We start from the raw sequence: 25,178 nt of genomic DNA, 5'->3' as shown, positions 1-25,178 counted from the left end.
ATAGATCTTAAGAATATAGACCCACCACGCTGCTGACAATGAGAGTTGGCGGGCCTAAGTATATTCGAAACGATCACTGTCAGATTTTAGTGATAATGACCAGCATACTAATTCACTATCTTTGACTTATGGCAGTTTACATACCTATAAGAAATTGAGATTATACATAACAAACTACTTTTTTTTTTTTTTTTTATTCTTTACAAGTTAGTCCTTGACTACAATCTCACCTGATGGTAAGTGATGATGTAATCTAAGATGGAAGCGGGCTAACTTGTTAGGAGGAGGATGAAAATCCACATTCCTTTCGGTTTCTACACGACATCATACCGGAACGCTAAATCGCTTGGCGGTACGTCTTTGTCGGTAGGGTGGTAACTAGCCACGGCCGAAGCCTCCCACCAGCTAGACCTGGACCAATTAAGAAAACCTCAATCGGCCCAGCCGGGGATCGAACCCAGGACCTCCGTCATTAAATTTACCGCGCATACCACTGCGCCACGGAGGCCGTCAAACCTACTAGTCGTGGTAACTGGTGGTATATTATACATTAGTTAGATGAGATTTTCCAATTGTATCTATGTTTATATTAAAAGGTTGATAATAAAGAGCAAAAAAATAGTGAATAGGTCAACAGGACCGATGGCTTAACGTGCTCCTTGAGGCACGGAGTTTTTTAATATCACCATAGTACCATCAACTTCCTTACTTTTTACTGAGAATTTCTCAGAAGAATCTTAATGTATAAAAGCGAAAGGTCATTGTCGTCTACGTCTGCTTGACGTACAAGTAAGAAATTTGGCTGTGGAAGTCAATCTTAAGTTTAATATTATGACGTTTCGAAAGAGCTTGTAAACTAAGCCTATTTGAAATAAATGAATTTTGACTTTGACTTTGAAGTAATTTATAGTTAGTAGACATCCGCTAAGAACGGAGTTTGCGAGAGGGCCGGATTAAAGAGGTCTAACGGCCGATCAAGTCGCGGCCGTCCGCTAGTATTCTAAGTATACCACGACCCAGTACTCGAACCCAGGACCTCATTATCTGTAGGCACATAAGCTAACAACTGGATCAACAAGTGCTTAAGAAAAAACAAAAATTCTATGAATAATTTCGTTGGATTTACTTTGTATGTATAATAAAATATGAAATGGAATATTAATTATTGTGCAAGCATCATGACCATAATACTCGTACAACAATGGCCGCACCGATTCATCGGGAGGGATAATATAAATCACATTCGCATCCCGAACAATGGCGGAGATCAGAGGGGTGCGCGCCCCAGCTGCGTGCCCCGATCGATCTGTGGACCGCCTCAACTTCTCGCCGCACAGCTTCACAGTCTGTCAACGCCGTTCCAAATTCAAACATCCGTCAATACTCCAGCCAGTGTTATGTATTTTTAAATTATCATAGACAACTTTTTTTATCCTATCAGATCTTTTTGGTGTTATGTGCTAGTTTTGTCTAATAATGGAGGGGCGGAGGACCTGGGAAGGAGTGCCTCTGGGCGAGTCGCACTCTCCTCCGCAGTCGGTGCCGGGTAGACGGACGCCGCTCGGTGCTGTCGGCCTCGGCGGCTTTTATATGCAAGGAGGCCAGCCTCCGCCTCCGCAGCATTGCTACCCTAGTGATGAAAACCAACCGGAGCCGGGAACCAGTTATGGGCAGAGGTTAGTCATGAGTTTTATATACCTACCTATTTAGGTACGCAAGTTCTTTTTGTTATTTATTCGATTACGCATGCGTTAATGTGAATTTTTTTTATATAAATATCTACCTTAATAAAGAAAATGCATTTGATAAATAAGCAGTAGAACCCAACTTCTAGTTTACTATATGATCTGTATAACGCAAGATGATTATAAACTCCTATACCTACCTACATAATAACTTGATGAGAGATGCTTATATTTTCTCAACACCATAACATTACGAGGGTTAAATTTCCAAGTTGTAGTACAAATGTATAAAAATTTTGTTTACACTAGCTTCGTCCGCGTGAATCTTGAATTCATACTAACCCGCAAGAAATGTTTCGACAATCAACCTCTGGGCTGAATTTCGTCAAAATAGGTCTAATATTTTTTGGGAAATTATGTAACAAACAGCTAGCTACATAATTTTACCGAATGATGCTTAAGTGATACAATATAATATTATAGTCCCATAAAACGAAAATACACAAATGATCTTCATTGAACGAAGCATCACATTCATAAAATTCTACATACCCACATTCAACTTGCAATAGGCCAAACCCTACTCTAAAAAAAAAAAAGCTCTAACCCTAGTGATCGAAAAAGTGACATACGGGAACTATGTACCCATTTCAATGTACACCAAGCACTTGTTATGCTTCCCTTCACTTGTGACCCCAGTATTAGAAGGCAAGGGTTACTAGAACTTATTTTAGTAGAGTTATACCGGTCTAAAATTGAACCATTCTTCTTCTTTCTTCAATAATTACTCTAATTTACGATTTGCCTTGTTAATATAATTTTTTTTTATTTTCAGAGCTATAGGTGAAGGAAAATCGAAACAGAAAATAAGACAAGGAAAAACCGTACGCCTAAATATAAACGCCCGAGAGCGACGAAGAATGCACGATTTAGTAAGTATTGCTTTTTATATATTTTTAATATGCTTTATGCATTTTTAGATACCACGGTTTTACCGTTTTATTTGCTCTGTGGCACTGTGGCTATGTGACTCCAGACCACGATGTCTAGGGTTCGAATCCTACGTCGAACTGGGCATAAATAAATACTGAGCTTTTCATTTTTTAAGAAATTTTCATTAGGCGAAGTTGGTGTTGCCACACTCCGTGCCTCGGCGAGCACGTTAAGCTGTTATTCATCTTAAACCCGCCAACCTGCTGCCTGCATTGAAGCAGCGTGGTGGATCTAAGCTCCATATGCCAACTTCTATAATGAGGAAGGCACCGTTAAATTAGGCTGATACTGATAAACTATCGTATAAGAAAAAACTGATCTGAAAATAAATCAAACTCAATATCACTATTTGCGCTTGGCTGATTAATCGATAATGTTTGATCGACCATTAATTTTTCTTCCGCATACATCAAGACTAGTAGGTTATTTTTAAATTTTCCTTGTGAAAACTGTTGAACCCATTTGTTAAGAAAACAAGATTAAATATAGTGGATCTTATCTGTAGAAAACAGTACACTGACACGGAAAATGCACAACACAACAAACACGCTACAAAAACGAATAAACACTAAAGCTTGTGTTGATTTTGTTCCAAAAAATAATTGGAATTGTCAAAATTGTAATGCATTTTAATTTTATTTTATTTTTCTCCTTTCCGTAAGTTCTATTACTGTTACAATTATATACCTACGTATGACGTTATGGTCATTATAATATTTAGTGTTATTGATGTAAATAAATAGGTAGGTACCACAAAAAATAGGTATAGTTTCAACAAAAAAATCATTTTCCATGTTTCAGTCGAAATTTTTTTACCAAGTTAAAGTGAATGTTGTGCCCCTAGATAATGTTATATTATCATACTTCTGGAGATGATAAACCTACGATTTCTAATACGTATGTACCAATATTGTTTCATATTCCAAGTTCATAACATTCATTCAACATATTATGTTTTTGTACTTTTCAGAACGATGCGCTAGATGAGCTTCGCAGCGTTATACCGTACGCACATTCGCCGTCCGTCCGGAAGCTGTCCAAAATAGCAACACTGCTATTAGCCAAAAACTACATCCTTATGCAGGCGAGTGCACTTGAGGAACTACGAAGGTAGGATCATATTATTTCAAAACGGCAATATCAAAAGGGATCAGATTTATCATTTGCAACTCGTATTTTTTATTTCTGCACTGCCACAAGCTTACCTTCTTAAGGTGATGGGATTTGGAGCTTAGACTAGACTCAAAGTTCCAAATCTCACCCAATAAAGCAGCATCTACCCATCATGCTGCTCTACGAGTACTACACGTTAGGCTTAGAGTGATAATAATCTTTGACTCTAATAATAATTATAATCGGGACCGACGATGCCTTAATGTACTCTCCGGTGCTTGTAACGTAATCTACTTTTCAAATCATCATCATCATTATCAGCCGATGGACGTTCACTGCTGGACATAGGCTTCTTGTATAGACTTCCAAACATCACGGTTTCGGGCATCTGGCATCCAGCGGCTTCCTGCAAGAAGTGAGGAATCGACTAACACTGCGCTTTCCGGTGTAGGGTTCCGGCCATTGGCTCTTCGAACTATGTGCGCATTGCCACTTCAACTTCACGACTAGATGAGCTATGTCAGTGACTTTCGTTATTCTGCTGTGTGTGAATCTGGGTTGCTATTCCGAATTTCTTTGTCAATAAAATGAGTGTCTTAAAAAATACTAAGTACCTACATATTTGGTGTTTGCTCTGAGACGAATATCTTAGCATTCCATGGATTCACCGTGGCACGGTCCATCGCGTGGCAGAGAAAATCTCCGAGCAGAGCTCTGGACTTGTGACCAATCGGCGTAGGGTTAAGGAATTCCTTAACTATCAATTAACACTCCCTTTTCCACTCGTGTTGTTCTCCCTGCCCCAAATATCGTAAGATCCTACTAGATCAGCTTTGATATCCGTTCTAATATAGGTAGAACTTGTTGCAGTTCTAAAGGCCAGGGTCTTTAAGCAAGGTTTAAACAGATATTGCTGGTAATCCTAATTAAGTAGGTGCCTTACTTGTAAATATTGAGAGTTTCAAAGCGTTTTTCCTTTTCAGGTTAGTAGCGTACTTGCAAGGCACGGCAACCGCTGCTGGTATAGTGCCACCCCCCGGGTTCGACTTGGCTAGTTTGCCGGCAGCTGCAAAGCTTCTGCAGCCACCAACAACTGGACTGCCCGCTCCTCCAGATCCCCCATCTTGAGCAGTGAACCGTTCAACCAGCCAATAAGTCATACTTTAAGTAACTTAAGATAACTAGTTAGGTAACTGTGAGTAAGTAGGTAGGTATTTAGTTATTTACGTATTCGAAAAGGAAGTCTAATTTACCATAAAGTAATTGTTTTCAAAGAATAAAGACTTTGATCCCCCGCAGAAATCAAAAATTGGAAATGAGTGAGGTACTTAACTATACTATTTACTAAAATCTGCTATCCGAAAAGGTAGTAGAGTACCTATTCACTGACAGACTTGTTAAAAAGTACCTATCTATTTTTATAGGAACTTCTATCAATTTGATTTTACGGTCACGTTCAAAAAGTAACGGCAGGAGAAATACCAGCTGAATAAAGATTTTATTTCAAAAAATACTTGTTCAGGTATACCTACCTACCTAACTACTTAATTTTTGCAAGAAATCTGAGATTTACCAACCTATTCATATTTAATCTAAGAATACCTGGCCTTTGGAGCATTTCTTCGAAGACAGTAGATAATTTTATTTAAGAAAAAAATTTAACTAGAGTTTGGCTAATGAAAGTAGAGACTGAAATCGACCGGCAAAATGGAGGGCGTTTCCCAAAATAATAGTGCAAATATTGAAATAACTCAAAAGAACTCCAGTTTGATAATTACAGTTTAATTTTTGGAGTGTACTCCTTAAGAATCGACTTCTCATATATAGCCCCCGGTATGAAAAAATATGGGCAGTTAAATTCGATGAACGAATGACAGCATTACGTTTTTGTGCGTAACCTATTCTGCGCACCATTCACCGTGCGCTGCCGCCAACAGCGTGCACATGCGTGCGGGCGCGCCCAAGTTTTTTCAATATGTAGTTTCACACAGATACGTTTTTTTAATAAAGATTAGTAGATATTTTTTTGAATTTGTGGGGCTATTTCAGTCTCTACTTTCATTAGCCAAACTCTAGTCTTCCTGTCCTAGAAACGTCCTGTCCTAGAAACGTCCTAAAATGTATCTAAAAAAATTGATATACCTACTTATAAATTTTTTTAGATACATTGTTTTAAAAAATAGTACGTTTTTTGATGTTTTCTTATTAGATATTTCGCAAAAAGTATTTAATAAGTTACATTAAATTACACATAAAATACCTACATTTAGATTTTATTACTTAGGTTTTCGATGTAGCCAGACTTTTATAAATTATAATACATTTTAATATACGCTAAGCTAAAAGTATACAATAATCTTTACCATCTCATATAATAATAATTTGTTGTTCAGAGAAACGTTTAGATAAGAAAGGTTACATTATAGTGCTCATGTTTTACATAATTAAATGTAATCTTCTTTTACTTATGAGATATCGGTGATCGTCTTGAAATTGTAATATTAAGTAACTATATTGTATTTATTCTAAAAAATAAGATATATAATATATAGAAAAATGGTAACACCATAATATTATAACGAACGTATTTGAAAGTTTTGTAAATCACTCAAAATTTATAGAGAAACTGCAATTTTAGTAAACTTACGCATACTGGGTTTGGAAAAGAACGTAGTTTTTGACACTTCAACACCATGTTCGTTTTACTTTACTTAGTACCAAAGTTATCTAGGTGTTATAATTATGTAAATATTTAATTCTGTTTTTTACTCTAGACAGTACTTTATTTACTCTTTACTAAAAAAAATTTGTAAGGTCACTATTTAATTAATTAATTCAATCTTCGGTTTTAATACGCAACATTTAACACTAACAGAGGTTAATGTAGAGTCGATTTTACAAACTCTTCAAATAAATTAATATTAAGTAAGTAACTAATTAAGTAATTAATTTAAGAATTCGCCCTCTGAAAAGAGGGGACTGTGAATGCATGTGCCAAATTAAACAGTAAATAGGTATATAACCTACTTTCGTAGTTTTTTGTAATATTACGTATGTTTTAGGAATATGGTTCATGTCCCAAAAATCTCATAAATCCATTATTTAGAGATCAATATACGTAGGTAGTTGTCTACGTCTCATTACGTAAAAGTAGAATATTTACAAATATATTATAAAATAAAATTACCTATAAATTATAATATGTGTCACTTTAAAATTAAGGTACTCTCAAATGCTAGGATTATAATAATTACCAATTAACTTATCAAATAAAATCTGAACTATTGAGCAATTCGGCAAGTTTTTACTAAGTTTGGATATTTTACCATACTACATAATACAGGTAATCTGGTTTGCTTACAGTCATTTCATAAAGTTAAAATTATAAAATAGGGTCATTTAATAGTCTTAAATAGTTTTCAATTTAAAAATAATTGTGCAATTTCAAAATATTTGCGCACTTCAAATGTAGATTCTAGATACAAATCTGGATGGGATTTAATATATTTTATTCTACATGAAAAAAATTAAATTCTTTTTTATTTTGCTTTATTCACCATAACTTAGCGTAGGTATTATATCTAAAATTTAAAATACAGATATGTACCTACTTAAATAATTTTAACTTGTGATTAATTCCTTTTTGTTTTAAGATGATCGTAAATCCAAAGTGTTTAAAATTTTCGTTATTCGAATCAATTTTATATTTTTGTTTAAAAATAGATTATAATTATATGTGACTATTAGATCGAGTATAAATAAAATAGTTAGTAATTAAATTATTTTAAGTATTATTTCTTGTAAGCCAAAGTAAATTGTGATTGTTATTAGCAATAACATAAAATGATTATTTTATGCAATAATTTATAGTAAATATTGTGACTAATAAAAATATAAATACAGAAAGTGCATAAAATATTGACGATTTATTTCATGTTGATTTTCAGCTTTATAGTTTAATTTTGCATAAATAAAAACTACATGCAGCAACAAAAGCATATTCAATATAATTACGCAATTTATGCAAAAAAAAACACACCGATACTGATCCAAAGGAATCTACCAATATTATAAACAGGTAAATTTTTTAGAATTAAATTATATAAAAGGTAAATTTTGTGGTTTGTGGAGGGTATCTCTGGATACGAATTAAACCGATTTTGCAAATTCTTTAACCACTCGAAAGCCACGTTTTTTTGTGAATTTCATAGGCTATATTTATATAAATATATATATTTTATCCCCGTATTGCCACGGGAACGGGCACTAAGTGGTAAAACCGCGAGGCATAAGCTAGTAATAAAAGCCTTGGCTGGGGGCGCCACAATCGCTTTTTGATTGCAACCATAAGCTATAGAAGAAAATTAGTTCTTCCGTTTTCCGCAACATGACGTGCTTTTTTACAAACCATCGGCAAGAAGGCAAAGCTTTACCACCGTTCAACATTCACAGCGCTACTGTTAGATGGCGCTGCAACGTTTGTTGACGTAGGTCTTTAATGACTCAACTCTCATGAGACCACACCTAAAGTACGAGTAGCAAGGTATAAAGGGAGCTATTAAAGTATATTATATGTTACCAGTACAGATAAAGATAACGTTTGCTCATATTTCAGATACAAAAAGACTTTTGTCTCTCCAAAATTACTACAGCGATATTTTGAGATATTTTCGGACGCGGAGGTAAGGCCTATGAGTAAGACTAGTACGATGTTACACACTAATATACATAAGTATACTACAAAAAAATAATTGGGCATAATAAGCAGTTTAAGAAGTAAAGATATTGATTTTCGAAATCAACCTTCAACTGTTTATTTTAAGTAGGTAGATAGGTATCTGAGTAGGTAGCCACACGTCAATCGTTCTATGGTACTAACGCGTAAAAACTTTTTTATTTAAGTGGGTACGTAAATTTTATAAAATTGTGACGTCAAACTCGACATGAAAATGTGTCAAGTTTGGCGTCAACGACTAAATCAACCTTCAACTGTTATTTTAAGTAGGTAGGTAGGTATCTGAGTAGGTATCCACACGTGAATCGTTCTATGGTACTGACGCGCAAAAACTTTTTTATTTAAGTGGGTACGTAAATTTTACAAAATTGTGACGTCAAACTCGACATAAAAATGTGTCAAATTTGGCGTCAACGACTAAAACATCTCAATGTTACCTATACAGCTTACATTGAATATATGTAACAAAATTCATAAATACCTAACTGTATTACATTCACAGATTTATATTTTATACACAGATGCCCATCTGGAAGAGCATCAGAACATTATTTACAAACCGATATAAATGATGATTCATTTCCTATAACATGCTAACTATGTAGAATACTAGTAATATAAACATTGTTACTTTTAAGCTGATTAAGTAATAATAAATGAGAGATAAAAAGTTTAATAAAAAATCTTCCACCTGCGTTTATATAACCTGTTTTAGTATACGAGTACTTAGGCGGATACGACAGAACAGCATTGTGAGATGAAATACGTCGGGAAGCAATTCCAACCCTACGGTGATGAATACAAGTGAGCTCGAGGCAACGTAGCTATGTGGTACGAAATTTAATCTACCCCCGTCTGCCACCCACGCGTCCCGCCCGCCCAGAACACCTACCTTCTATATACGGCCGCTATAAAAATAATTTATTCATGTCAACTCGGTCTTTTTAATGGATATTCCAACACAATAAATGACTTGCATGAAGGAGTTTGCTTTTCCTGTTACCATGAGAACGTTGAACATCGCTGCAGGTTCTATGATCGTAGTAGCAGTCTAGGTTGTCGATACGAATACGCAGAAAATCGACCGATATCTGTACCACCCTTCCGATAGGAAACATTGCCTAGTATTAAAAACTGTTTAACCTTCTCAATGTGAGAATTGCGTGACCTACATTTTATATACAACTTTAAAGAATATTATACAGTAGGTAATATACAAGTTCGTTCTCGTTATCAAATTCGACCTACTGCTGAGCTCGAGTCTCCTCTCAGAATGAGAGGGGTTATGCCAATAGTCCACCACGCTGGCCAAATGCGGATTGGCAGACTTCACACACACGGAGAATTAAGAAAATTCTTTGGTGTGCAGGTTTCCTCACGGTGTTTTTACTTCACCATTTGAGACACGTGCTTAAAATGCACACTACTGAAAAGTTGGAGGTACATTGTCCTGGACCGGATTCGAACCCACACACTCCGGTATTGGAGACACAGGTCATATCCACTAGGCTATCACGGCTATATACAAGTACCTACCTAATATTATATTTTTCTCTAATTAACAAAACAGCTTATGAGTGAACATGTCATTCAGTCTAGGTAATTGGTAGGAGAGCCCTTGATGCTAAATGGTGATTTATTCAAGCATCGCTGGCATTGCTAGTTTTAGTAAATTAAATGATAACAAGCTTGTAATACAACTATTTCGGGTTTCAGCGGTGCGGAAAAAACACATGAGAAAATATTTTTCAGGGGGCAAACATATTTTTTCGTTATTTTGTGATTATTTCCTTTAAAATAAAAAATCTACACATGGTTAGAGAATAAAAATAAAACTGTTTTATTTTGCAACCTTGTAACCAGCCCTCCCTCAAACTAACTTTTATGCTTTTAACTAATACTTATCTGACGAGCCGATTGAGTATCGTTGAAGTTTTTTTTTGGGTTGTCTTAAACGTACCCACCAATATTAAGAGCTCGTCAAACAAGGTTAACATAGTTTCTTGTGATCGAAGATTTCCTCTCTGCCACACGATGGACCCGGCACCTGCACGGTGAATCCATGAAATGCTAAGATCATCTCTCTAACCGCTTTCGGTCTATATTTCTATAGTCTATAAAATATATAAAAACAATGTATATAAGTAATTCATTAACACAATATATTGATTGGTATAATCGTTGTGTAAAAATTTCATTTTCTCTGTTACCATGTGAAGGTTATAGCCGTAGATACATACAGGCTACGGTATAGTGCCTAGGTACGAAGCGATACGGCGTTGGACTATATACCTATCTAGACTACACAGTCTACAAAGTACACAGGGCCTGGCAGTGATTGTAGAACGTACTAAGAAAACAGATAAAGCTCCACCAACAACCTTCTACAAGTTCTATTGTTGTTTGTAGCAAGGTCATCATCAACAAGCTATATTCGGCTCACTGTTGAACATAGGGAGACCTATGTTCAACAGTGAGCCGAATCTCAGAATGAGAGGGGTAAACCTCATAGTTCACCACGCTGGCCCAATGCGAATTGGCAGACTTCACGTACGTAAAGAATTGAGAAAATTGTCAGGTATGCAAAGATGCAGGTTTCCTCACGATGTTTTCGTTTCACCGTTTTTAAGCACGTGATATTTAATTTCCTAAAATTCAATAAATTTAATATTCAATATCGGAAAAATTGGAGGTACATGCCCCGGATTGGGTTCGAACACGCCCTCCGAATCAAAGGCAGAGGTCCACTGGGCTATCACGGCTTCAAACATATCAACTACCAAGGTACCTACATTTAACAAAACTTGTAATTTGGTAATTTGATGGAAAAAATGAATCACTTGAGTACAAATACTCAAAAGATTCACTTTTTCACACCAGAGGTTTGCGGTAGTATTTAAATCTCTTCCTGGATAAATTGTATAAAAAGCCTCTGGCACTACAGTGGTTTCTAACAGAGACCAACTTGCGTGTTTTTCTAGTTACAGTGAAACGACAACATGGAGTTTACACACTTATGTGTTGGACTGGAATTGGAGGGGAATGGGAATATTTAAAAAAAAACTTCATAGTTCTCTCAACATACTCGTACCTATATTATGTTGCTATTATTGATTGGCTCTTCCAGTCAAAGTTGACATTATTTATTTAATACAATTTAACATGAATATTATTGTTATATAACAGTTAACCAACATTTTAATAAACTATATTAATTATGGCAAATATCCTAACAATCATGTGGTTCATTACACATCAATGACGTCGACAAACAAACAATTCTTAAATGAAAACATTTTATCGCATGACCTCCCATAGACTGCACAAATTACAGGCGAGAGGGAGAAGGCTCTATGCAAGCGTCGCTTTCGCCCTCCGCGAAAGCCTCCTGAAAATATCTATTGATTATCGTATACATGATACTTCGTACGTATAGACGCCTCGCCCTATATTATGTCTACCGCCCAGAGTGCCAATTTATTTGAAGAACGCTCGCATATTGTAAACCGTGCATTAACCTGATGTAATTAGTCATTGCGATATCTCTAAACGATACGAACGAATATGACACAGTATACTATATAGTGTCTTATTTTCCTTATCGTCTTTTAGAAGTAGGTACTTGTGACGGCCTCCGTGGCGCAGTGGTGTGCGCGGTGGATTTTACAAGACGATCCCCGGCTGGGCCGATTGAGGTTTTCTTAATTGCCGTACCTACGAACCGTAAAGACGTTCCGGTAAGATGTCGTGTAGAAACCGAAAGGGGTGTGGATTTCATCCTAACAAGTTAGCCCGCTTCCATCTTAAATTGCATCATCACTTACCATCAGATGAGATTGTAGTCAAAGGCTAACTTGTAAAAAATAAAAATAAACTTATTAAGGCTATAGTATATTAAGTCTACTAGTCGGTCATGGAGTGTCACGTCAAACCTTCACGTGTATCCGATTGCTATCCATAGTGTATCCATGAGATAAGGTGGTCCCTTTATACCGTGGACCCTAGTATGTAGGTATACTCTAAGCGTGGACGTGACGCTTCTATTCATTGGATGAATTCAGGGTGGATTGGATGTAGTTTGTGCTGGCTGGACCTGTAGGTCATGGCAACGGGTGTGTCCATCGCTCAGCTCTGCGTCGGGTGCTTGAGTTAACTGGTTATCGCTCGGCTACGCCTCTAACGTCTGTCATGAGTCACGTATTGCTTGAGGTGGATCTGAATCGGTGGATATCTACCAGCGGAGTTCACAGTTTTGTGTGCAATGGTAGGTGGTGTGGTTGAATTATGTGGTATTTAACAGTGAGATTCATTTCAACACGTTACAGGGGCACCCCCGAAGAAATTTTCATTCGCTGAGTGTGGAATTCTTAAACGCATAGTTTAAATTCGACACTCAACGGGTAAACGATCCCCTGGGGGCAACCCCACAACGTCAATAAATTCCACTGCTAGGCCGCTAAAGTCCAACTGAACCTCTTTGCCTTCTCGTGCTGTGGTATCCATTAAGGCAAAAAGAGCTGTAGGTAGTGATAGAGATCGTTTGGGAAAATACTAATACCATGCTCATTTTCATTTCAGTGTTCCAGTCTGAAAACCATGGTAATTGGTGGAATTATAGGCACATGAGACTTAGCAGCGCGTCCCACTCAGGAGGTACCTACTTGTTTGTCAAGTGCTATAAAAACACAAGCTAACCCAAAAGCTAATTTGTTAATTTTAAAAATACCTATGCCATAGTAAACCTGGTAAAACCAAAATCTCTCGAGTTGTAACTATAGATACATAACTTATTATCTATCTACATCATCATACCTACTTTTTTTTTAAATGTTTTACGTAGGTATTTATTTTTAAATAGTACATAATGTAGGTAAGTATAGTAGACACCTACACGGCTTAAAAGTTGAGTTGAGGTAAAGTTGAAGTTGAGTAACATAATTATTATTTCCGTATGTTAGCGACGTACGTACGAGTAACCATAGCAACACCTTGAAGACCTTATAATCGCGTACGATTTTTTTTGACATTATTTTATGTACATACTGGATCCGCAGCACGCGTTTAATAATTGTACCTGCGCAGAAAACTGCAATTTTGGTTGGACCGCAACTTTCCGGGGTCTATATCTATTGCTGATTTAAAACTTGTAAATAATTCGGATTCGCGAAATTTGTTGTATTTTTGGATAATAATAAACTTGTTTGCAAAATTAATGGGGGATTTCCAATACTATTATCTGACGATAGTGTTTTATTGTAGGACAGACGCGTTCGAATACTTGTTATTAAAAACCTCAGTTTTGTTAGCCTTTATAGTGCGAAACCCCTCTCATTCTGAGAGGAGACTCGTGCTCAACAGTGAGCCGAATATGGGTTGTTAATGATGATGTTAGCTTTTATACTTTATAATCCGTACCAAACATTTGCTAGCGTTTTATGCTGCCTCAGTTGAACAAATTAAAAATACGGTAGATACAATATTTTGCGTAGATGAAAGATGGCCATATCATACCAACATACTTACCTAAACGCCTCAACTTAACGAAAGTCAAACAGTTCCTAGTTCCATGCTATTACAAGTTTGATGATTACTGTTTAGAGTTATTTTGATGATTGATTTTTATATATTTTTATTAGTATATGGATGTTCGTTAGACCTGCTAAAATTTAAAAATTGCTTGACCTATGACATGAGAAAAGACAACAAAAAATAAATACTCAATATTTATTTTTTGTTGTCTTTTTCATGTCATATCAAAAACGAAAATCCAAAACAAATCTAACAAGGTGCTTAGAGTGCGCGCACGATAAGTTTGCGCGTGGCCAAAATCGGAATTAATCAAAAGTGCCGCCATTTTGTGGTGCCGCTATCTCTATCTATCTCTTGGCGGGTAAAAGAGATCACTAACTCTGATATAATTGACTTAATAGATGGTGTTAATGGAGAACCATACAATATAATCCGCTTTTCTTTTTTTTTTAAAGTAGGTACCATTGTTGTAAAATTTATGTAGTCTACTTACCTGATTGATTAAAATCAAATTTCATTTATATCAAGTAGGCTAAGTTTACAAGCACTTTTGAAATGTCAAGGTTGACACTGTATCTGTAAAGAGCACGTGTTCGAATAAATTAAAGTTATATTGTAATTAGGTAAGCTCTTTTTAGTAATAGCTAGTGTCTACAAAGATAAACTTAAATCTTATAGATAATCATATAAATGTAAATAATATTAATTGACTAACCCACCTAGTAATTTTTTTGTTGTGTTACGTAGCGCATTCCGCTTTCTATGTGTTACCAACATGTTACCAATAATAATGTATCTTAAAATAGATTAATACACACGTCGATTACCTTGAGTAACGAAATGCTATTTTTATTATGAATTCATGCGGCTCGGCTTCGACGAGTTACATGAACTCACCTTGCATTCAGATCGAAATCTAGACTAAAAACTTTGATTTAAGTAGATATCTACAAATGTAGGTACTAGGTAACATGTAATCACGCGCAGTGCGGGAGTAATCAAGTTGATAAGATTGTAAAGTGAGTAATAAAGTAAATTCAGATGTTTGCCTTTGGACACTCATATCAGCTAGTTTCAAAAGAAATATATGCTGGGCTGAAATGTAGAGAAATGTTTGTATGGGTATAAAAGAAAATTGTTGTTCGTATGGGCTCTCTAAATCTCAAAAAGGGTTTGACCGTATTTGAATAATACTGATTTTTTTAGGGTTCCGTACATCAAGAAAAAACTTGATTTCTCTCTGTTTGTCAAGACTCTTAAATGGAACGTTTTTTTTTTATTTTTCTATTCTTTGACAAGACAGCCCTTACGATCACACCTGATGTTAAGTTATGATGCCGTCTAAGATAGAAACGTATATTCTAACCGCACTTCCATCGGTTTCTAAATTCTACGCGACAACGTACCGGAACGCTAAAACAACGAGGAGGTGAAGTTAAAACCATGTAGGTACTTAACTTAACTTATAAAGTGAAACAGCCACAGCCAGTAATGCCACAAAAACGTATATTTCGATACTTTCAAGGGAATCAGAATTCATAGGGACGTTAACCGGTTAAACTAGAACTATGAAATTAAGTAGGAAGTATTATCATAAAAAAAGGTTAGGAAAATAAATATGAATAGTTTAAATTTTTAATTTAGGCAAGAAACGGCAGAATTGAGTTAACCGTATTATATGGGGCAGGTACGAGTGTGATATAAAAGGGGCGACAATGGCACAAGCTAAAAATACATTTTCAATTTCTTTTGTAATGTGCTCGTACTTCGATTTGTACGAAACTCTCAGCAGACGACTCCGACTCGTTCTTGTCCGGGTTTTTATTTATTATTTAATATTTTGTTACTTAATATAAAATAAATAGGGAAAACCTAATGATACGACAAAAAACTCATCAAGTTTAGGAAGTCATATTCTAACCAAACCTAACCCAGCTTTAGTCTGACTGAATTATACTTATATTTTAACAATGACAACAGTTTAGGTACTAATGGAAAAACAGTGTTTGAAATTAAGCGTTTTTAGCGTCAAATTAGTTAACGCACTGGCCACCCCTCCGATTTCTATTTCTCTTTTCCTTTATTTGTTTATTGTATTTTTTTACTATTTTTATTATGCCCGCTGTAATATTTTTGTAACTCTATGGTAAATTTATCCTGATTGACAATTTAACGGTTTCACTTCCGATATATTATAATACTAGCTGACGCCGCGCGGTTTCGCCCGCGTGGTTCCTGTTCCCGTAGGAATATGGGGATATAATATAGCCTATAGCCTTCCTCGATAAATGGGCTTTCTAACACTGAAAAAATTTTTGAAATCGGACCAGTAGTTCCTGAGATTAGCGCGTTCAATCAAACAAACAAACAAACAAACAAACAAACTCTTCAGCTTTATAATATTAGTATAGATATCGAAGAATAACACGTTAAATTGTAATCAGTATTTTCAGTTTACAATATAACAGCAGATTATAATAACACGAGTGAGATTATAAACTAACGTATTTTACAATCTAACGGTGACATATACAATATACATAACATAAGTCAACTGTTTATATCTATCTGGCAACCCCACAGTTGCAGTGTGAAAGCACGCAACCTTTACTTTTTCAATTCATTTGGGTATATTTTTTTTATTAACCAATGAGGAAAGGAGAATAAATAAATAAAAAATAATAATCATCATTCTGGCCGCAATTTAACGCCCCGCCTAGTTACTATAGAACACAAGATATCAGAACAAGTACCTATAGAGCAGCGACTTTGGTTTGAGGTCCAGGTATATCACTTTTCCTCCTTATATCAAAAGTCCTATACTTGCACAACCAGGCCAATAGTAACGATTTAAATACCTTCATTAAGTAGGTACCTACTCGATGAAAGAATTATTTTCCTCGAATTGTTGCTTACGTCATACCATTTACAATATGGCGGGCTCTACCGTTGATGATCGATATTTAACTCCCTATGTGAAGCAACTTTGATACATAGATGATAAACTATGCAGTTTAGATAGATAGGTCTAACCCACCGAACTGAAAGCGCTAATTGTCAAATCACCGGTAAACATTTAATTATGTATTTACTTAATTAAGTAAATGTTTTTGTTTAATTGATCCATTAAAGTGGAATCTAAAATAATTGTATTTAAGAACCGTCTTTAACCGTGTGCGATGTACTTATGCATTTTAAATAAATAACTCTGAATAAAAAAATAAGAAATCTTTTCTATTGTTAGCATTTTACTTTTAAAATAAGAGTTTCAATACAGCATGAAAATCTTACAATATCAGATATAATAGTAAAAGACAAATATTGTTGGTAATAGATAAGTGTATCAAATTTAGCGTGAATTTTCCTTTATATGCGAATAGCAATGATTGATCGGCAATCATCTTGCTTAAAAACGACCTTGTCTATGGCGCAACGATTCGCTAAGGTTGTACGGCATGCAAGCTTAGGGATCCAGGTACAATCAGTTTTTGAATTCTTATAAATTCCTTTCACTTACGTCTGGTCCTTCTAAAATTCTAGATCATTGCACTGCAATTATACCTATTAATCACGTTATAGCTGTAAAAGGTAGATTGGATAAATTCTTGTCTGGATGAAAATGGAACATTTTAGCATTTCTTAATAAAAGTGATAGGAACAATATAATATACTCATATAGAGATGGATATCAAAGCTCAAACATAAATAGTACAGTTGCTTCTAACTGTAGAGTAGGTATTTTAAAGGTATGCACACAACAGTCATGATATGACGTAGGACGTAGCCGAGAGTTGTGCACAGAGTACAATGGTATATATAATATGTACTGAGCGAGACCTGTCGAGTTCGCCTAGTAGCAGAAGGCAGAAGGTTGTAAGCTTTATGAAACTCCCACATTATAGGCAAATTTAGTTGTACCATCTTTGTTAATATTACAGAATATAATATAATAGTGCAGGTTAATAATCAGGATAACCCGAAGGAAATAATGAGTCATATTATTATTTAGATTATTATCAATTATTATCGCCTAAAATTAAAAACACAGAAAGATATTTATGTCTATTTGTTATTAAGTTATTTGTTAAATTCATAAGAAACAGCAAGGACATGCTGGTTCTCAAGAATTTAAAATTCTTAATATAGCTCGTCATCCATTTCTTAGCAGCCTTATTTTGGCTGGAAGAAAATATCTAAGTATTAAAATATAAGTCAGCCTTTTATGTTATAATAATAGCTGGTAGTGTGGCCATTTTTTTTAATTTTCATTACTTCAAGAATATAAAGTCTTGCAAGCTGCAAATAGTCGAATGTCCGTTTTATTTTTTTAATCGTGAAGCTATTTCCAATCAAGTGGGAGAAAATTATATTAGTCGCGAGGCTGGTATAACATAAAGGCGAGAGACGGATCGCGCTTGCGCTCTTTCGACGGGTGAACGCGGTGTTGAGGGTCGCAAGGCCGGGGGGAGGAGAGCAGGGGGAGGTACGTCACGTCGAACAACGCAAACTATAAGCGACCAAATTGAAAAGCCCCCCTCAACCCATGCTTTCGCTAACGTTAGCCGACTGCCGACGGCATTCACATTTGGCCGTATTAAAACTTGCCTGCGTCGTCCGAGAGTCGTCGAGCACGGTTACGCGAGTGGGAACGGCATCTAAGGCGTTGTAGTGGGCTCTCTTCGTGCAATTAAATTGTGTCGATATGACTTTATAATAACATTTCCTCTTAGATTGTGTTTAAAAATCATAAACTTTAAAAACATAACTGACAAGAGTGACTTAAATAGTGGAAAATGTTTGTGGAACGACTATCAAAATAAAGCAGAAAATAAATAAATAGGGAACGATAGAGCGCGTCACCAGTGACTTGTGAGTGATAAAAGAGACCTTATTGCTTCGAAATAAGAGTGACATTTGCTTACAGAAGTGAACTTTGATAACCAAATTAATAAAAATTATGATTCCTTGCTTGAATGTTGACTGCTGATCTTAGTAGATTGAAATAATGACAGATCTTCGTAATGAATCACAATGGACTGGAGAATCAGAAGACCAAAATTCGAATGCCGGGTGAAGCCCGTTGAGGCCAGGGGCTTTTGAAACAGGTACCGGTTTTGTATTATCATTTTGTTTGATTTATAATGCTGCTCGGTTCAAGCCCGCTGGATTCCTTTAACTGAACTTTACTTGCAAATAGTTCATTTCACCTATATTAATATGTTAGGTACATATAGACAGAATTACAATACCTTTAGGATACCTATTACCGACTTCATTTAATCCTTTAATTTTTATTTAATCTCCTACTTAAAAAGAGAGAGTTTAAAGTCTGTGTCTGCCTGTGGTATTTCGAAATGGTTGGACCGATTATGATGCGGTTTTTAGTTTGAAAGCTGAGATGATCAAGATGGTTCTTAGCTGTATGTGAAGATCTGATAGAACAATTGGAAGATATCGGCGATTTTCAATTAGGTACGATGGATAGAATTTCTGACATAAATGTACAAGCTTTTAGCAATCGGAGGACTTCCCTTTAACTTGTAAAGACTTCAAAAAAGGAGGAGATTCTCAATTCGTTGGAATCTTTGTTTTTTAGAGTCATCGTCATCAAGTCATCAAGAGTCGTTATCATCATCAATATCATTCTCATATTGCTCGACATAAGCCTGTCGTTAAGACTTCCAAACGTAGTCTTGAGTCAGAGTCTCCCTGTAATCCGTTTGATGACTGATTTCATCAGTCCACCTAGTGGGGGGTTGGCCAACATTTCAATAGATAGGTATACACTTTTGTTTGCTTGTAGAGCAAAGAAAACAATGTCAATATTAATGGAGTGCGTACCGATCCACGCGCAGTGAAGGGTTCCGTAGATTATTCATTTAATTAGTGCTTTTATTTACTTATCCACAAAAATACCGATAACGATACCTTACGATAGAAGATAAGAAAAATTGCATGTAGGGAAGGAACCCCAAAAAAGTATTTTCTTTTACCACTTTTCTAGAAAGTGGTAAAAGAAAATTAATATTGACATTAATACCCACGCCTTTCACTGAGTATATTACTGACAACTTTATCTAATTAATTGACAATGGAATTTGTATGCAGTTTTCATGCTCCGAGTACGTGTTTTAAGTTGGTCGACTAACTTTTTAAATAGCAATCGATACTAAGCTGTTATAGTTTTCCTTCTAGTTTCATTATGTATTCTACTTTTGTGATTTCTTCACTTATCCATAATCAACCGTTCAGCTAGTAGTGGGAGGAGACACGTCACTAGCAAAGATTTGCTCTTAATACCTTAATATTCCACTACCGAATCCTTATGTCGAAAAATAGTGGTAGAAGGTTCTTTCAAATACCTATCCAACAATACCCTTCACTATGAGATAAACGAATAAATAAAGTCATCCCCACTTAACATGTAGGGGAGGTACCCTAAAAAAAGGGTTTTTTTTAAATTTATTTTACGACTTTGTTTACATTTTTAATGTACATACTCATGTTAAATTACAGCTTTTAAGTAGTAATGCTAAACCGCGGACAGACAGACGGACGGACGGACAGATATTTTTAGGGTTCCTAGTGGACTACGGAACCCTAAATAATAGAGTTACTACTACTACGAACGCGAACGACGCGGGTGAAACCGCGCTGCATCAGCTAGTGCTAGCTAGCTAGTATAAATAAAAATGTAAAACAAAGATAAAAAAACTGATGTGTCGAAAGTTCGGTTAGCAATTCTTCGTTTTTAGGGTTCCCTAAGACATCGCTGTCCGTCCGTCCGACACCAGGATGTATCTCATAAAACGTAATAATAAAACAGTTGCAATTTCCACAGATAATGTATTTCTATTGTCTCTAGCAACAAATACTAATAATAATAAAATAAATATTTAAGAAGGCTCCCATACAACAGAAATTTTTTTGTTGTTTTTATTCCATTTGTGCGCGAGTCCGACTCGGACTTAGCCGGTTTATTGTTTTAAAGTAGCTAATCTGATTACTTTTGAAACTTAATTCTTTTAATTTTAGGGATTGTTCGTGCAATTGTGAAATTTTAAAATATCGTATTCATTTCTTTTTCAGATAATATTGGACATTATTGCAACTGCTACTACAATGGCGGACGAGCCCAACACAATATCTGAAAATATAAACTCCACAGCTGTAATGGAGGAAAAGCAATGTGAACCTGTGATAAGAGACGAGAAAAGTAATGACAGTGATGCTAACAGTGAATATCTTAGTTGTAATGATGAACAAACTAATACAAATAGTAATTGTTCTCCGTTTTATGAGAGCAGTGATTGTAAAATAGATTATGCTGTTAAGTTAGATGACAATGATACATTAAGTGATATTGATGACATTAAAACAGATACCGCGTCAGCAGACAGTGAAGACTCTGCACTTGGCAGTCTTCCGCCTGATGGTTCGCTTAACTACAGAGAAGAATATACCCAGGACCGGTCTGATGGCAGTGACTCAGGACTTGGATCTGAAATTCCAGATGATGTAAAACAACCAAGCTTTAATTTATCACTACCAAGTGAAAAGGAAAGCTGTCCGATTCCAGATGAAGACGATATTGATCTAAATTCTTTATCCAAACGAAACCATCAGGAAAATATAGACCAGAATGCTATTGCTACACCTAAACCTACTGATAAACCACAAAAAAGTAGTCTTAAAAGAAAAAATGACGAGACACCAGAAAACGAAGTCCCACAAAAAAGGAAAAAGAATAGTATACAATTTGACAGTGTTACAGTCTTTTATTTTCCTAGATCCCAAGGATTTTCTTGTGTTCCCTCACAAGGAGGTTCTACATTAGGGATGGAATGGGAACATAGTCATATACAGAAATTTTCCTTACCAGAGCATGCACTGGAACAAAGACGACTGCACAGGCAAGTTTTACAACAGTTAAAAAGTGAACGTCATTTGTTGCAAGGGGTGTCACTTTCATCAAGTGAAGATAGCGATACGGAAGAGGAAGCCAGTGACATATCTGAATCAGAATTAGATTTGGACAGTTATTATTTTTTGCAACCTGTACCTACAAAACAAAGGAGAGCGTTACTAAGAGCAGCAGGAGTTAGAAAAATTGAAGGTTATGAGAAGGATGAATGTCGGGATATTCGGACATCTCGTGAATTTTGTGGATGTGCTTGCAAAGGTGCATGCAATCCAGATAACTGTTCATGTAGTTTGGCTGGCATTAAATGTCAAGTGGATAGATTAAACTTTCCATGTGGATGCACAAGAGAAGGCTGCTGTAACACTTCTGGAAGGGTAGAGTTCAACCCCATGAGGGTGAGAACTCATTTTATTAATACTCTTATGAGAGTAGGGCTTGAGAGGAAGAGTGAAGAAAATCAGGAGGCTGCTAAAAGAAAATGGGCTGAGGCCCACCATTCATCGTGTGTATCTAATTCATATAAAAAAGAAAATTGCCATAGTCACCATGAAGAACCATGTAACAATAGCCTACAGAAATTAGGAATAGAAACATGTTCAGGCAACTATGACAGTGTTACCCATATTAACCCTTGTAATAACACTCAAACTGTAAATGACACAACATTTTCATTTAGAAATGAAGTTGTAGATCATAGAAGTTTAAAAACAAACATGCTGGGCTTTGAAAACAAATCTGATCATCATGCACACAACCCTTACACATCCAATATCCTGCAAGCGAAACCACCTTATACACCTGGAAATACAATGGAGTTCAACACATTACCAAACAACATGCCAAGATATACATGTGATCTCAATTATTCCTATGACCAGGTACATAATGAAAACCATCAATTCAAAGGTTTACAAAACATATCAGCATCATGTTTTGAGGAGTTTGCTCACAACTCTCAAATGTCTATGCTTCACCAATACGGGCATATGTATGATTATATGCATAAACCTAGCACAAGCATGCCGGACCACAGCACTGTGCAGTACCAAGCAATGCCACACCATTATGAAATGTACAAAAATACCCCAGAATGTGTAAATACTGAGAACAAAGCTGAAACTCATTACACAACTTTACTTACTATGCCATATCAGCAAAGCGATAAAATGCAAACTGTGGAGAATGATGAAAACTGGTTTAGCCACAACACCCTCTTGAACTTGGACCACTCAGTTCAGGTACCTCAAGATGCACCTGCAGTACAACCTCAGGCTACTGTGAGTCAAACGGATGGTGAAAATAGTGACACTACTGAAAACTTTGGTGAACTTATAAAAAACTCAATGGTAGAATCTGTTACAGTGTAGTTCAATAATTACTTGTTGTCTTTTAATCCTCTCAATAAATTATCACGTTACTAAGTTTATAATAATAATAGTAATTGGGTATATTTGTGTTCACTTCAAATTATTTGTGTAACCTACCTCCTCCTAAATAATCAATTATCTACTTCTCAATAAGCACCCTGAGTAGAGGGCCTACCTACCTATAGATTTAAAGTTGGTTCATATAAATGTTAGGATTGTTAGGTCACTATCACTAAGTTCACAATCAATAATTTACCATCAAGGATAGTACCAAGACGTAACTAAAATCCGTAGGAGAACGAAATTAGCCTAAGGATTAACAAACTGAAGTGGCTGTGGGCGGGCCTTAATATGATATTTGTCGCAGAACATAACAATTTACTTCTTAGACTATTTACGATTAAAACTTAATTTAATATATAAAAAAAAAACTTACCGGGTAGCCCAACAAACAACTTTGTGATTGTAGTATATAATAAATGATACAATTTTAAAATAAAACCAATGTAGCATAGAAATACTTTATTTATAGATAATATGTTTCATCACCACATATCTTTATTTATATATAATCGTTTTTACTTTTTGTTATTTGAAATATTTCGAAATTTGAATTTCTTACACACCATAACCAATTAGTATTTTTTTAATCAAGCTTACTTACGGCTCTGGGTTCTAGTCATTAACCGTATAAATAGATTATACATGACATGTATAATCCACATGTAAATAGATTATTCATGACATGTATAATCTACATGTAAATATATTGTATGTATAATCTATTTACATGTAGTACCTACTCAGATCAATTACAAAAGGACCTGACTCACTAGATGTTGCCCCTCTGTCAAAGATCAAGAATAAAGGTCTAACGCGTTTGTAAATTCATTCAGTCATTCAAAATTCTACCTCTAAATGGTTAAAAAGGAGTTGAAGTTTTATTAATAAAAATTGTTCACCAACAAAATTGTCCGTCAGTTTTCAAGGGCGACGAGGTAAACTCACACATTGAAAATATTTAACACCAATAATTAATATATTCTGTGTCCTTGCACTATACTTTTATCAGAAAAAAGGACGACGAAAGCGATTACAACAATGAAACATCGGTATAAATAAACACATTAGGTATAAATAAACAGTTTTTATAAACACGTTAGATGGATCTTGTATTTTGACAGAGGGGTAACGTCTTGCGAAGCAGACCCCTATTTAATTCATCTGAGTTACAATTGTAATCGTGGAGTAACTCTATCTGTATTCTGTCTACGGTTAAAGAGTATCTTTTTTTTCTGATAATCTTTAAATGTAAATCGATTTATTTTAATAATTATTATTTATTAATTAATTTGTTTTAACTTATTACGCCGGGTCCACCACACTTATTTACTCGTTTGTCATTTGTGCACTTTTGTGCACCACACATTTTGTCACCTTTTAGTATCTATTAATCTGTGGCGTTTGCCTTCGCCTATCTATTCCAAACGTTCAACGTGTTGTGTGTTGATTTATAGATTTATGACATTGCTTACGTAACCAACCATTAATAATGTAGGCAATTAATTTATTTAATAATTGTTTTGTCGCGGTTACACGTTTTACACACACCCCTCGCACACTTGCGGGGGCTCCAAAATGTGTACTGTAATCGCGACTCAACAATTAAAAGTAACAATGTGTGGTAGAAAAAAAAAACCCCAGCAATAATGTACAGGAAATACTTTAAAGCTTTACGTTCCAACTTTTTGGACGAGCGATACGCGTTAGGTCTTGTCTGTCAAGTGTCAAGATACGGGTTTGGGGTGCGATTCCGTTATTTTACACTCGTC

General features: G+C 35.5%; 2 protein-coding genes across 2 annotated transcripts; both read left to right on the top strand.

Annotated features, from left to right (window-relative positions):
• Positions 1-1,287: 1,287 nt before the first annotated feature.
• Positions 1,288-5,492, top strand: LOC112047519 (class E basic helix-loop-helix protein 22-like). The gene is made up of 4 exons (XM_024084660.2): positions 1,288-1,676; positions 2,521-2,617; positions 3,649-3,788; positions 4,775-5,492. The coding sequence occupies exons 1-4, from the start codon at positions 1,477-1,479 to the stop codon at positions 4,917-4,919; spliced, it is 582 nt and encodes a 193-aa protein (XP_023940428.1). The 5' UTR covers positions 1,288-1,476; the 3' UTR covers positions 4,920-5,492.
• A 13,157-nt stretch (positions 5,493-18,649) lies between these two features.
• LOC112047513 (uncharacterized) lies at positions 18,650-23,416 on the top strand. The gene is made up of 2 exons (XM_024084653.2): positions 18,650-19,160; positions 21,145-23,416. Exon 2 carries the CDS (start codon positions 21,178-21,180, stop codon positions 23,344-23,346), a length of 2,169 nt encoding a protein of 722 aa, XP_023940421.2. The 5' UTR covers positions 18,650-19,160; positions 21,145-21,177; the 3' UTR covers positions 23,347-23,416.
• The last annotated feature ends 1,762 nt before the right edge of the window (positions 23,417-25,178 follow it).

The sequence above is a fragment of the Bicyclus anynana genome, chromosome 3, assembly GCF_947172395.1.
Source record: "Bicyclus anynana chromosome 3, ilBicAnyn1.1, whole genome shotgun sequence".
Lineage (NCBI taxonomy): Eukaryota > Metazoa > Arthropoda > Insecta > Lepidoptera > Nymphalidae > Bicyclus > Bicyclus anynana.
Note: the sequence above shows the minus strand (reverse complement) of the source record. Positions and strands in the feature narration are given on the sequence as shown.